General features: G+C 37.2%; 1 protein-coding gene across 1 annotated transcript in view; it reads left to right on the top strand.

The window, feature by feature from the left end:
* Positions 1-15,977, top strand: part of LOC108975008 — a gene marked incomplete in the record, with an annotated part of 358,586 nt that overhangs the window by 296,664 nt on the left and 45,945 nt on the right. Inside the window, 1 exon segment of the mRNA XM_018943206.1 lies at positions 15,290-15,586. Within this exon segment, the coding sequence (XP_018798751.1) occupies positions 15,290-15,586 (297 nt within the window).

The following is a 15,977-nucleotide window of genomic DNA, read 5'->3' as shown; positions in this document are numbered from 1 at the left end:
TCAAGCATACTTTTATTTTAAATTGCATACATGCGGATTAAGTTCGGCAGCAGTCTTGGCTTACTACTTATTGTGGTAAAAGTTGTCAAGCTGAATTAAGACGACAAATACTATCGGGATTTTAAAGTCCTACAGCTGAGCAGCAATTTAATTGTTGCGATTATAACAACAGCTTCTAACGATTGAAACAACATTCACATGAGGGAACATTTTTCTAAAGGCTTACTCACTTGAAATTAGAGTCAAAAATGTAATTGTTTGAATAAGATGTGGAACTAGCTAAAAATAAACGTATATATTTAAATATATATAGTATCTAACAGGCTTGATTATGACATCATAACTTATAGCAGTATATATTCTCCACTTGTCCTACTTTTCGAAATCAATCTATTAGAAAGCATTTGGAAACAGAAATCGATACCCTGAAGAAACACCGCTCCATTCTTGCATAGTGAACACAAATAGCAGCACTAAAGTCTCCACTCACCACGTCACCCTTTATTATGCTAATTCCAGTAAACTCAACACACAAAAGTATCTAATTTCTAGCACATCCTGCACCGTTGACTGGCAACTCTTCTAATCGAAAGCACCTCGCACTGCAGCACACACCGCCTCTCCGCCTGCGCCACTGCTTCGACTACTCATATTTCGCGCACATTTGCCGCGTGTGAGTCACAACAGCAGCAATAATTTCCTTCTTGTTATCCGCCAGTCAACTGATCAAAGTCACGGCAATCAACTTTGATTTCCGTTCGCTGATTTGCGGCACCGAAACCTTGATCCAAACTGTGGCACAAATTGACTGACATATGGGTGCCCTCCTTCAGCGAGTGCAACAACCACATATATGCACCAATAACAACAACAAGCCACATCGTGTCACAATTCGTCAAAACAAATCCGCACCCGTCCCTGGCAGCAACCGGATCCCACATCACAACAGCCCATGACAGTTGTCCCTGTGTCGGTCTGTGGAGCGGTGCACTGGAGGGGGTACAGCCGTCACTTGCCACAGTCAACGGGTTAATTTCATAAATTTTGCATTGTTGTAGTTGTGGGCGTGTGTCGTGTGTCGTGCTCGTACATGACAATCGGCCTGCTGTCATTCTCTCTGCATACATGTATGTGTACATGTGTGTGAGGCACAATCTCTGCCATACTTCAAACGAGTTGTCCATGATAAGTTATTCGCTTTATTTTATTTTAGTATTTTTATTTTTTTTCTTTTTTGTTTTTTTTTTTTTTTTGGCTTGCTTTCACGCCGTTTGCCCTCCGCGGATTCGTTTTGCCTCGTTGCGGTGGTTAGTCGGCAGTTTGCGGCGGTCGCTCGATGACAATACGTCAACCCATCATAACGCCATCTGGAAGTGCATGTGTGTGTGTGCGCGCTCTGCGGGTATTACCGTTCCAGTAATCGTGTCTGCATGTGTGTAAGTATATGTATGTGTGTGCAGGTAGTGGGTTTGGCGCTCGTTTATGCTCAAAATCAGTGATTTGTTAATAATCCTTTTATTCATTCACAATGTAGCTCGTTAAGTTAATGAGTTTACAATGACGCTGCTAGTTGCTCCCTTTCACACACACACACACGCCGATATTTATGTGTATGTGTGTTTGTATATATGGAAGTATTTGCATGAGTGCTCAATGCTTTGGCTGCACGTGCAACCGGCGGGCAGTCAAAAGTCGCCGTCGCGATGATCAGCAAAAATCCTCTTGGATATTCATAGTCACAAACACACACACATATACATGTTTTCTCTTAAGCGTATTATATACTCGAAGCGGCTTGGCGTGAGTGTCCGCTACAAGGAAGCTAGCGAAGTGAGTAATTGCTCGAATGAGTTAATATGTCTGCTCCACAAGGGGTCTGCATGAATGGGGAGCAGTGGAACTCGTGGCTTTAATGTATATATGTATGTGAAGGTGTAAGTCTCTAAAATTAGCTAAATTGTTATATTTGAAGAGCTTAAATTTACTATTCTCTCTCTAGCGAATAGTAATTTTTCTTTCACCTTCTCAGCTTTAATTAAAATATTTTTATTTTCGCCAAAAACTTGCATTACCTTTATTATAATTTCTTCAAATTAATGTCTAGTGAAAATTAAAGTGTAATTAGAGATGGCTAAATTCGTTGAGCAGCATCTGTCGCACTGTTTTAAGTCAAAAACTTGCTGTCATGTATGGAAAGTATAGGGTTCTGTTGCCATAAGCCACTCATGCGACAAACGTGAGTTCAACGGCGATTAAAATCATATTACGCAAACTAATTTGTAATTTCTAAGTTGGCGTTGAGGATTGCCGCCTAACTAAAGTTTCAAAATATTTTACATATGCTTAGTCACTATACTTAACTATATTCATATATATTATATTATAATCTTCTTAAATTTATAATCTTAATAAATTTTCTAATCTTCGAAATTCATTGAGCAATACACTACTAGCTAACCAACTAACCAGTTAAGGGACTGGTTAGTTACCCGATAGCGCTACCAGAAAATTTGTAAAACTTAGAGCATAATATATTCAGCGAGAGAATTTAGTACATATTCAAATTGAGCACCACACTACTAGCCAACTATCGGCTACGTCACTGGTTAACTTCCCAATAGTCCTACCAGATTTTTTTGTAAAATTTGCTTTGGGCTTCTTAAGGCTGGATTGATAAATCTAACCGAAACTGCTGTTGTTTAGCTCTTTCTTATACAAAGGTTGCATGAGATGCACGGTCTGTAGAAGACCCAAATTAAAGCTAAGTAGCACCTTGAGGTTATTTGTAGATAGCTGAATACCATAAGATCGTCGAAGGGGTTTAGTTCTTTCGCCAAACGAACAATAACAAAGGCAATCGTGTTCTATCAGGGTTTTAACAAACAATTTTATGGCATATGTGAGCTAAAATTGAGGAAGAATTTGAAGTAGGTCAAAGAATATTAGATTTTTTGAACTAAAAGCTCCTACCAGTGCGTTCTATAGGTTTGTATTGACAAGTTCCAGCGGTAGTGTTTTCTTTACGACTATATTATAGAAGAATTCTTCCATCTTCCGAAGTTCAAATAAAATTATGGTGGAAATTAAAACCCGCATGGAGGAACTATGTCATAAAAATTGATTGCAGAACTTAAATTTTGTATACTCTTGTATTTACTAGGCTTTATATATAGCCGATTTAACGTCAATCCACTTTTTTAGACGCTTGTTTTGATGTTATGGGAGGGATAAATTTTGATCTGAAAAATCTAAATACTGATTGAGCTTGAGAATATTTTCCAAAAATTTACTTTCGAATAGATTTGTTTTGAGGCCTAGTGAACCCAAATACAACAACAAAGACATATATGCGATCGAGTACGTAAACAGCCGAAAATGCCAACGGTTTCTATAAAGAACCTCAGTCGTCTGAAGCTCTAAATGCGGCATAAACATATGTATAAACTTGTAAGTATGAAATAAGAAGGCACTATGATGATATATATGTACATGTATGTGTAAAAACCGAGGAATTTAAGCTCAACTAACTCGGCTGCGTTGAAGTTGCAAAGTCTAATGCTCAAACTTACGCAGCTGTAAAGTGGAAATCCGCTACGCCTAGTCATCATATCCTTCCATTATACATCTGCATATACATATATGAGTATACGCACACACTTACACACACGCACAAACATTTTCGAATATTTTCTAATTAAACGTACATGTTTTACAATATGGCACCGTTTACGGAAATGCTTTCAATTTCTCGCACAGCTCGTCACGCTGCCAACCCTCTTCTGCCGATGCGCCTCTCATGTATCCTTACATGTAATATTTGATGCATGTATGTGTGCGTGCCTGTCAGCGGGAAATTGCCGAATTAAACGTCGCTACGCTCAAAAATTGTTTTTAATTCATTACAGCTGCCTGCTCGCTGCCCCATCTCGCCGCTCACCACCACTGTCACAGCATTTTAGACTCCGTTGAATTGCAATTTCAATTTAATTTTGTGCTTGAGGAATGTGTGAGTGCGTGTGTGCGCCTTCAAAATGGAAAGGCATATGAAACGCTCATACTTATACACCTATGTATGTGTCGTTTTTGTTCTTGCTGTCAGATTTAATTAAAATGTGTTCTTCTGAAAATTTAATTTTTATAGAAATGTCAAGCTAATAGTGCAGCATATGAAATATTTAAATGAAAGGCAGTTAGATCTGCATATAGTTGCTTATTGACATATTTAATTTGCTGAAAGTAACAGAAAGTTGTGTTGAGTTGTTAAGTCAACTTGCAGCTGTGGCATAGACTTCCAAGTTTATACTATACTCTGTGATCGGTTAGTTTTTCGAATAGAAGCTATTACTGCAGTATTTGAAATATATTTTTACTTTACTTTTAAGACTTCTGAGGTAGTAACATATAAGCTATGCACTTAACACCAGATGGCTAAGAAACTAAGAATCGTAGTAATTGAGCTTTAACTATTGTCGTCCACATAACTTAGTTTGTAAGACAGAATTGTTATTATAGTAAACAACCCCCCATTTAAGAGGATATTTGGTAGATACCTGCAGACCTTGCACATCTTTGATAGCGACAGAACTTTCAAGTAATAACTCACCGTCTTCAGCCCTAGCGGTCTGTAGAAAGCCTTAGTCAAACTGAAGTTAAATATAAAAAAAATCGACTTTTGTTTGTATATTTTTTATATTTTTAATGCAGTATTAACTAGAAACCTGTCTTATAACACACTGGATCAAAAGCACGTTGTTTTATGAGATAACGAGTCCCAAACCCGGTCTCGCATTGACTATTCACGTAACTCAGTCAACTCTAACTACGTTTTCCTAAAAGTATTGTTATGAATATAGTCAAAAAAAAAACATTTTTTTTTATCGCTAGCATTTTGCAATTTTTAAATATCTTAAACAGCATGTATTTAGTACTAAATGATGTTTTGAAAGAAGAAAGTAGAAAACATTATTTTCAAGTATCTGAACCCGAAATCTATCACCAATTAGTAGACTACGTCTAGTCGGCAGTGTACACTTCAAAGATAGAGTTTTCAAAATAAGCGATGAATGGATATTTAGATTTAAAAATTAATGTATAAATGAGCATTATGCCCCGACCTCAACATATAATACATAAACCACTAGCACACAACATCGACTCAGACTCACAACACTGATATGCAAACTTCACCACGCTGACCACTTATAATCCACATTCTATACTACTCATGAGAGCACCACACACAACTACACCACCCACATTACACCATCTGGTTCCACATACAAAGGGGAATAAGAAGACTGACGAGGAGTTCCCGCACACTACGTTTTCGACATGAGCCGAATATAAGCCCGAAATTTATCCGCGAAGCTAGAAAACATTAAATATTTTCAATAGCTTCTGAGTCTGGCAGAGAACAAATCTTCGGCAGCTACTACGTATATAAAATCTCAATAAACACTGTCATCGCCAGTTTGATTACTTAGCTCCGTTGTGATTTTTGTAGATAGACGTTCGAGGCTTGACATCTGAAAGTTCGATGTCTGATTTATGATAGAGCTGGCACTCACAAAAAAAGTGAAAACCCGTTTCCTTTCTTTCATGAAGTTTGGTGCTGCGGCAAGTTCACACCTATTTCTAGCGCATGTTTCCCCAATGGCCAATGCCCGATTATATATATTTTTCCTGTATCTATGTTATAAGTTTTTTTTGTTTGTCTGGTCATATTTTGGCTATACCTGTTTTGCAATCTATTACTGGGTTGTAAAATTTCATCTCTCCTGAGCTATTTTTCAAATTACGTTTGGAGCTCCATCTTCTATGACCGGGAACCCAAGTCAAGTTGACCTGCCAAGGAGCTCAAATCCTTCCTCGCTTTGCTTACCGCGCTGAAGTTGTAGTTGGTGAAGACACGGCTGATAGTGCCGCCTGGCTATTTGTGTAAGTAGTTGCCTTCCGCAGCTCCTGAATAGAACTTTACAGGTCTCTTCTATGACTAGTACTTTCAACTGGAAAATGCAAGCGGAGTTTGGTAGCCAAAATTTATAATTAAATACTCACAAAATATGGCCAAAAGCCTCCACCAATTTGCAATGGCTACACGAGCAACGGCGCTGCTCTTCTTCTATTGAACGCATTATTTCTCCTTAATAACCACTTTACTTTCTGTGTTCATTAGGGAAACAGTAGTTTTTGCTGGTCTTTAATATCGCACTTATAATAATGAAAATATATAAAAAATGATAAAATCTTTTCTGGCACGTGTATTCCAAAGAGAATATTTACCATGATGTCCCAAAATAAAAATTCAAATCAAGTTGAGTATCACGGTTGCCTATACCTCGAAGAAGGCTTAACCCTATGCCATAACTGCAGTGTAAACATTTCGAACATGATCGAGTTCCTCCTATTTGTGGTACAAATTCAAAAATACCTCGTAGTTTAATTACACATTGCACATTTCAACGCTGAGTGACAGTAAAGAGCAAAGTCAGAAACAAAACAGGATCGAATTGGGAGTAGCCTTCTGGCCACACACACATACAGTTGTTGACATGTTGCAGCAACACAAGCCATTCGAGGACAAAGCACACTGTGTATTTTGCCATTTAAGTCAAATCTTTGTGCTCATATCCTGCCAACAGCAGGGCACTGAGAGTGCGCTGACTGCCAACGACCCTGCAGCCACAAGCTGGCTACACTGGCTGCAGCTGTCCGTGAATCAACTAGCTGTGTGTGTGTGTAAGCTTAATTTGTCATTACCCACATTCCCGAAAAATCTTTGTTGCAATGTGCTTGCCAGTTGCACGCACACACTCATAGATTTTGAAGCTTCGACGCAATGCCAACGAAGTGGCTGTCAGTGCAGTTGACTAATTGCTAACTTTTATTGTTGTTATTCTTGTTGCTGCTGCATAACATTGTGCTGTGTTGCCTCTGGTGGATTTCTAGATTTCATTCGAATGCTTTTCACTTTTGCTGAACACAATAAAATAAGCAATAATTAGCATAATGCTTCATATTTAATGTAATTTCTTCGTTCTGTCGCCGCCAACAACAACTGTTGTGTGCAATTTGTTCAAATATTTGTTGTCACTGTTGCTGCGACACGACACACACACACACACACCGAGCGAAATTTCTGCACATGTGCGCTTGTGTGTGTGACAAGTTCATGTTGCTGCCAGCGGGTAAGCAAATACACTGGCCGCCACACACACACACATCTCTACTGGTATAGGCAAACATATGCTTGCAGCGGAGCATGTATGTGCGTGCTGATTTTCGAAAGGCGTAGCTCGACTGCGAAATGGCAAAATTCACTACAAGCTGCAGCTGCCACCTCGTCCGCTCCCACCGCCGACGCCAATGTATCCCACAGCGTGGCACGGCATTAAGTGCGTGCCACAAGGCATCGTGTGTGCACATCAACTCGCCTCGGCATTTCTCTGCTTTTTACTATGATTGTGCTTGTTGTAACTCCTATTGTTGTTTTTGTATTTTTTGCATTAATACTGTTGCCATTTCTACTGTTGCCGCTGCTGTCATTACACATATTGTTGTTGTCGTTGTTGGTGCGCAATTACGCAGGAAAGCATCCACTCTAGCACACGCACATACACACACACACACGTTTGCATATTCGTTTGTTGTTTTTGAGTGAAATTAAATTACGTTTGCCTTTTTGTCTGCAAATTATGATTAACAAGAACAAAGCATATTATGCTCACAGTCATCGTAAGTGCGCTTTAAAGGCACCGGGGTGCTCCCTCCCTCCTTCCAGTCGTTTACAGCCAACGAGTTGAGAGTTGAGTCTATTATAGTTGTGTATCCGGCAAAAATGAAAATTCGTTTGTACATTCAGTACTGTGCTACAGTTGTTGGCATGTTTATATGTACGCTTCGATTAACGATTACATAATCCGCTTAAATGCACAAACGAGATTAGGTTTAATTTGACAAAAGCTACATCCCAACTTAACTCCGCATTCATTTAATTAGTACTTAAAGTAATTACCTATATATATTCGCAGCAGTTGGATTCAAAAAAAGAATAAAATCTTAATAAAAATATTCTAAGGAGTCTCATACAGTCTTAAAGTGCTTAAAACAGTAACTGAAATGTTAAATGAAATTATAATGACAAAAAAGTAAATAAATTATTTATATCCAGAACATGTTACACTGATCGCCAGTGGTTTTCATGGCTAAGCCGTAAGAACGACTTTGGATATATTTGTGGCCACAGTTCATGATTCTATCATTGATTTTAAGATACTTGCTCTTTTCTACTCTTAAAGCTTTATTTTCCATTTTATGAACGTTTCAGCATCTGCAATTTAATTCGGTACACAAAATTTAATGGAACTTCTTGTTGAACAATTTCACTCATTGTAAAATCGCCGAATGCACTTTATTTACATCAGAAAAGCAAGCGTATATTAAACACTAATGATTTTTATACCCCGTACAGGGTATATTAAATCTGTCAGGAACTTTGTAACACCCAGAAGGAAGGGTCGGAGACCCTATAAAGTATATATATAAGTGATCAGTATCGAGCTGAGTCGATTTAGCCATGTCCATCTGTCTGTCTGTCGGACTGTCTGTATATATACGAGCTAGTCCCCCAGTTTTTAAGATATCCTTTTGAAATTTTGCAAACGTCATTTTCACTTCAAGGAGCTGCTCATTTGTCGGAACTGACGATATCGGACCACTATATCATATAGCTACCATATAAACTGAACGATCGGAATGAAGTTCTTGCATGGAAAGCTTTCACATTTGACAAGATATATTCACGAAATTTGGTATAGATTATTTTCTAAGGCAACAATGTAATCTCCGAAGAAATCATTCAGATCGGTTAACTATAGCATATAGCTGCCATACAAGCCGAACGATCGGAATTAAGGGCTTATATGGAAAAGCTTCGCATTTGACGTCGAATCGTCCCGAAATTTGGCATGGATTACTGCATCTCCAAAAAAATTTTTCAGAACGGATTACTATAGCATATAGCTGCCATACAAACTGAACGATCGGAATTAAGGGCTTGTATGGAAAAGTTTCGCATTTGACGTCGTATCGTTCCGAAATTTGGCATGGATTACTGCATCTCCAAAAAAATTTTTCAGAACGGATTACTATAGCATATAGCTGCCATACAAACTGAATACATAGTTACTAACAGAAATGCACCTGTGAAGGGTGACATGTGATATCGAGAACGTTGCTATTCAATAGAACTCCTTTAATGAGCTTTTTCTTTTTCCAATCGGAAACTTTTTTTTTAAGACCAGAAGTAATTTGCCATCACTCTTAGTGATACTGCTATTTTAACTATATACTCTTAAATTATCCGAAAATATTTTCAGGTGACTGTTGAGATTGTCTTTATTAATTGATTCTACTCTAGACCTTCAATCCTTATCCATATTATCGTTTAAGAGTCTTAGAAAGAGGTTCAAGACGCGCAGAACTCTAGTCGTGACTGGAAAAGTAAACTTTGCCACTAATGAGCTGATAACAGTAGTTCACAGTCGTTTTGTGACTTTGGCGTTAGGGGCTGTTTTTTGCTAATTTTGGGTATTTAAAACCGAAAAACAGCTATACGTAATGAAGTATTTTTGAATTTCAGCTAAACTAATTTCATACTCAGGGTTTTCCGACTATGTCTCGCAACTGTCCAATTAGTGTATGACAAGTCTCGCTAAATTTGTATTAAATTTTTACATGTGGTTCTGAGGCATCAAAAATATTTACAATTTTTGATTTATAATGACTTATATAAATATACACCTTAGGTAGGTATATATCTTGTATCGGATAAGATGCTTTAAAACAAGGCAGTCAATGTCTGTCAATCTGTCAATGTAATCTAGTTAGATATGCAAATACTAATCGCCATGAATCTGCAGAAAATATCCAACTAAATTCTGTCTTTAAAATTTTTTTTTTTTGCTAATTCCACCAGCTTGTTAGGAGATAATTTTGAACACGTGGCTCTCTTTTCCTTGGTTGGATATCATCAGCGATCTTATCACAAATGAGCTTAGTCAAATGCTACAGGTTTATTCTCATATCTATTCTAACCACTTATCGTTGCCAAAAATGGAAAACAACGTACCCTCAAAACATCGAAATTTAGTTTTTTATTGCTTAAAATTCACTACATCATATTACATATATTATATGTATGTATGTAACATAAAATTTTGAGCTTCCGCTGTCAGATATAACCAATATATAATAATTTTACAACCAACATATAAACTTTTCATAACCAATTTATAACCAGAACTCAAATTCTGTTTCAATATGAGTGGTTTCGATTATTCTGTTTTTCCTTAGCCTGTAAACTTATGAAGAGTGATGTTACGTTATTTTGCAGTTTAGGCAACTATATATACATACATATATATAGATATTATATATAATATTAAAACACGCCCTTCCTTTCAAGCTGCCCTTAAAATTAATTTAAGCTTCACTTGCTGCAAATTAGCAATTTATTTTAGCAACACTGTTTTGGCTTATTACCCCTCAAGATTGCTCGAAGCGAGAAATGGTTTATTGCAATATGCGTAATACGCATAACATATATACATACTATATATAATATGTTTATACATTACATAAGCATATATACATATATGTTTTTGAGTTGGTATTTGTATCTATGCATGTTCCAAAGTAAATTTAGTCATCAAGAAATATGAGGGAGAGACGTAAATTACACTAAACGCAGCACTTCCTCAAATTTTCTTTGCTTTATCTCCGCTTTGTATATCAATTTACAGGGGAAATAAGGCAAATTATTTTTTAGAATGAAAGTCTCTTTGACTATAGTACTCACACACAGCCGAGAATGAGCTGAAACAAGCTAAGTTTCAAATTTCTACTTAAAGAGTGATAAAAGACTTACAAATACATATACATTTATATATAATATAAAATAATAACATGTTTTAATAAAACAAATCCACGCATCTCATATGCATGAGAACATAAATTTCAAAACGAATTCACCTGTAAGAATTATAAATAAACACTTGGCTGATTCGCACTGCCAGGTCCACTGATGGAGGCTTGGAGCACAAGTTGTGGCACAGCAGCCGATGATTGCAAACACGATAGGAATTGAATAGTATAGAGAAGCTTATATCGTCACCTAAAATGCAAGTTTACAGGTGAGGAAAACGATATAATAGAAACCACTCAAATTCAAAGAAAAATTTAGGTTTGGTTATAAAATGGTTATATATTGTTTATGTATTGGTTATATCTGTGAGCGGCAGCTGAAAATTTTACGTTACATATATGTAACATGATATAGTGAATCATAAGCCATCAAAAACGCAATTTCGATTTTTTTAAATGATACGTGGTTTTGCATTTTAGGTGACTGTGTGCAATAAATGACTTTTTGCCTGCAGAATATGACATTAAAATAATAATTAACAAGAAAATTTAACAAAACTTCCAAAAATCACTAAAAAATTTTTAGAGACTTCTACAAATCAATAATTTTTAATATTATTCCCTCATATGATAGCTTACTTTTCCAAAGTATTTCCACCACAAAATCTTTTGCTACGCTTCACAAATTAGTTACGCATAAAGGCAGCCACATTTTCAAAAGAAAAAAAATTCTTTTGTTAAAACATCACCAAGTATTCCTACAGGGCGATAATTCCTTGCCTTCAGCGAATCCGCCAAAATTTTCCATATCGCCACATATATGTGTGTACATATGTATTGCACATGAGTAATTTTGTCTGTACGATCACATTTCTGTCGAAATTGTTGAGTCACCTTGAGGCAACCCACCGCATGCGGTAGCTGGTATAAGGCGTAACGAAATTCCGCCATATTGCCTCATATGTGTGCCACCGCTGCTTTATTGCCGCTAAGACATCATCCTCCGAGTGTCTGTGCTTACATGCGTAGTTCTAAGCACTTACGTATGTTGTTGAACACACGCGCCTCCGGCAGCCTTAACTGTTTACCAGTTTAGAGCCGACGGCTGGCGACTGTAAGCCACCTTCAACCACCTCTAAGAGTAAGGGCTCACGTCGCAGCTATGTGGAGTCACGTTCTGCGTATATGTATACAAGTTACTACATGCTTACATATACAAACACGGGTTTATGGCTGTATAAGCTCCGCCAAATTGTCTGGTTTTTTCCTTTCGAAAATTACTGCAATTACTTGTGCGCAATTTCCTTCGCAATAAGGTTGGAGTAAAATGCCGAAATGTCTATATTAAGCACTTACTTACGCTTACCTGTGTTTATGTTCTAAGCCAAAAATATATTTTGTGTGGCGTTTGCTGTGAGGCGCTTATAAATTGATTTACGCACACACGGAAATAATGAAAAAACTGTTTGTATAAATTCTGAATTGTTTGATTTCATTTTTTTTTTTTTTAAGGATGCATTGAGCTTAGTAATCCAGTTAGCTATTTACACTATAGAATAGTCGAAAAAGTCTTTTCGTATTTCTAATCAAAATTCAAGTTATTTTTTTTTTATAATTATAATGAACTTTAGTGAACCAAGTATGTACAATTTTGGTCGACAACTTTTTGCCATTTTTGCGCTAGCGACATCATACCATCAGTGTAAAACATTTCTGGTTTCTCGGCGGATAACTGCGACAAGTAATTTTCATAAGCTTCTCTTGTAGCCAACTTTACTCCATTAGGAGAATTCTGCATTGACCGAAACAAATGGTAGTCCGATGGTGCAAAGTCAGGGCTATATAATGGTGAATGCATCGAAACTTCCCAGCCAAGCTCTCCCAGTTTTCGCCGAGTTATCAAAGATGTGTGTGGTCTAGCGTTGTCTTGTTGGAAAACGAAGCGCTTTGTTTTGCTCAGTTCTGGCCATTTTTTTTCGATTGCTTGCTTCAATCTCATCAGTTGTTGACTAGAAACGCACCCTTACCTACATTCTTTGTATTCCTGCTCTCGGACGCTGGAAGTATAAGTCTCGTGCTAGTTCAGTAACCAGCATTAGTGGAGCGACAAAAGCCTTCTGACCCAGTGTGGAACACAAAAGGTTAATGGAACTGGCTCTTAGCGAGGTACACACTTCCGCAATGATAGATGTTCTAACACGACACTGACTCATTGTTACTCACGCGCTGCGGCTAAACATTTGGAGGAGGAGGCGAAGTAGATGAAGTTCAAACATCTAAACACTTTCAGCTTCACTGTCCAACTTTCGACTAGGGAAGAAGCATTTTGATTGTCATCAATAACGACGATATTTTTCATGCATATTTAGGAGTTCTAGGCATCACTATGTACAAAGCTCTCTAGCGGTCCAAATGGAATTATGCGCAGAATCTAAATATCAGCTTATTTACGCAACCTAACCTAACAAACCAATAGGACTGCAAACATCATTATATGAAACTCTCAGTTTGCCAGTTTGTATCACTAAAATATTAGCTAGTGTAGCTTCGCTCCACATATCCTTAATATTATATATGAAACCACAACACTTCCATTGAATTTGGCTTTCATATCTTTTTCTTGCCAAAAGCAGCTAATTTCTAACCATAAACTTCTTCAATTTTTGTGTTAATTTTCTAGAAATTAATTGGATACGCGTTAGATACCGATAGCTGACACCGTTTGTTCACGCTGATTGCGTGCTTTTATGTGCCGATTGAGATTTGCTCGTAATTTTTCGCACACAACATTTTTATTAGCCACTAAAGTTGCTGATTCATGCTCACACACACACATAAGTACATGTGCGTGGCTACAGTTGGGCCATACATATGAGCGCGCACGAGCACTTAAGCGCAGAAATTATATGAAATTCTTGTTTAATTTTCCAACGAGTAGTACTTTTGTTGTACGTGCAGGCGCACGGGCGCATAACTCATTTATAGCTGGCGTCTACTTAAATAAGTGGTGGGGTCTCAAGAATTGCAATTAACCGCGCGATAATGTCTACCGTTCGCTCACTGCCTTTGTGCGCGCTTAAGATATGTGCTTTGTGTAGGTGTGTGTGTGTGTGTGTGTGTGTGTGAGCCATTAAAAATTTGCCTGTGGCGTGCCTTATCGCGTTGCCTCGCTGCACTTGTACATTAATGTTGCATATTTTTAGGCGTTGCCCGTGTTTGCCGCGCGCGCGCTAGCTATGACGACTAGCCATGTATTGAGCGTGCACCTTTAATGCGAGCAATAAATGCATTTCTGTGCGCGGGACAGCGCTGATAAAGCAAAACGCACACAGCGCGCATAATTTATTATAAGTAGTGGAAATGCTAAAAGCTAGTTAGTGTAGTGGCGTTGGAAAAAGTAGCGCTATTAAGCGCGTAAAATTAAGTGAAATGTGTGATAAGAGTAATTTTGTCATTAGTAAGCTGAATATATTGCAATTTAAGTGGAATCAAATAATTTTCTTACCGCTTCATATATATTTATGACTATGTAGATATAAGTAACTTGTTTAGTATTTTTACTATCATTAATTTTTTTCCAAAACTATGAAATTTCTATGAAGAAATTATTTTAATATTATTAAATAAGTTAATTTCATCTAATCACCACCAACTATCAGTAGCCATTTCACTTCACTTTCACCAGTAGTTCACCCTCTCAGTAGCTCAACTCATCGCTCATCCATATAAAATATAATCACAAATATATCATAGCATGTTCTTAATCACAATAATCAATTACTAATATTTAAAAAGAAAATTTATCAGCCTTCCATCAAATACCTGTACATAGCATATTCATATATTAGAAATAAATACTCTCTCTCTCTCTCTCATAAGCTCCCCATGTGCTGACTAACCACTGCCCACTAATTTACATTCTATACATTATAATTAAGTTAATTAAAATCCCAAACCCTTGCAGCGACCACAATAAGCATCACCCATGATTCGCATGACCGCCCAGTAATCATTCCATTGCACAAACAAAAATCATCTTTCATTACAATTACCATAACCACTAATCAATAATCCATACTTCAATCATCTCCATAATCGTATAATCAACTCCGCCTTCATTTAACTGCTCACTACTAATACGTACATGTCTAACAATTCACATCCATAACTCCACTTCTTCAAGAAAAAACTTCCTCTTCCACTCATTCTCTGTATTGCAACATCAATCACAACAAAATCGTAGAAATCCTCATTCCAAATTCGAAAAGTAGTTGATCTTAAACCAAATAAAATTTTGGTGACGAAACCGTTTAGTTTGATTGTTGTTGTAATCGTATTGTGTTTTGTGTGTGTTTGTCTTTTGCAGGACGGTCAGCGCGGTCATTTAGAGGGTCTAGCATCCGTCTATTGTGAATTGTTAATGGCTCCCTTTGGAGATATTTTAAGTGCTTTAGAAAACGCTCGTCAAGCGGCGTGGGCGGAGCGAAGTCCCCTGAATCCGGCCGGTGGCAGTGGGAGTAGCGGTAGTGGTAGTGGCGTCAGTGGCATTGGTGGCCTCAGCGCCAGCACACACCACCGGCATCACGGTCATCGCGGCCATTCGAGCCAAGGTGGCCTGCCAAATAGTCATAGTCAGCCAATTTATGTGCCAGGAAAATACTCGGTATGTATGTGTAGACTAGTTATCTATGTAATAAATATATATATATTTTGAATTAGTTGAAAATATCACGATTCAAAAATCTACTGCGTTCTGAAACAGTCTGAATTCTGAATTTCTGAACTTTTATATATATATCCCTATACTTGTATGCTGTATACTGCCAAATATAAGTGGTTCCCTGTTAATATTTCCGTTAACCATATTCAGTATTCCAACACAATTCTTTATTTCGCACCATTCGAGAGATTTAAATGCTCGCGACCTATATTATTGCAGCAATAAATAAAAGTAATTCATTTTCTTTCCGCAACAACAAATATACATATATTATATATAAAAAATATCAGAAAGTTCTGAACCCATTAGACTTATAGATATATATATGTATAAT

The sequence above is a fragment of the Bactrocera latifrons genome, unplaced genomic scaffold (genome assembly GCF_001853355.1).
Source record: "Bactrocera latifrons isolate USDA-ARS-PBARC rearing strain unplaced genomic scaffold, ASM185335v1 scaffold_60, whole genome shotgun sequence".
Classification (NCBI taxonomy): Eukaryota; Metazoa; Arthropoda; class Insecta; order Diptera; family Tephritidae; genus Bactrocera; species Bactrocera latifrons.
This window is presented reverse-complemented; position numbering and strand designations above follow the sequence as displayed.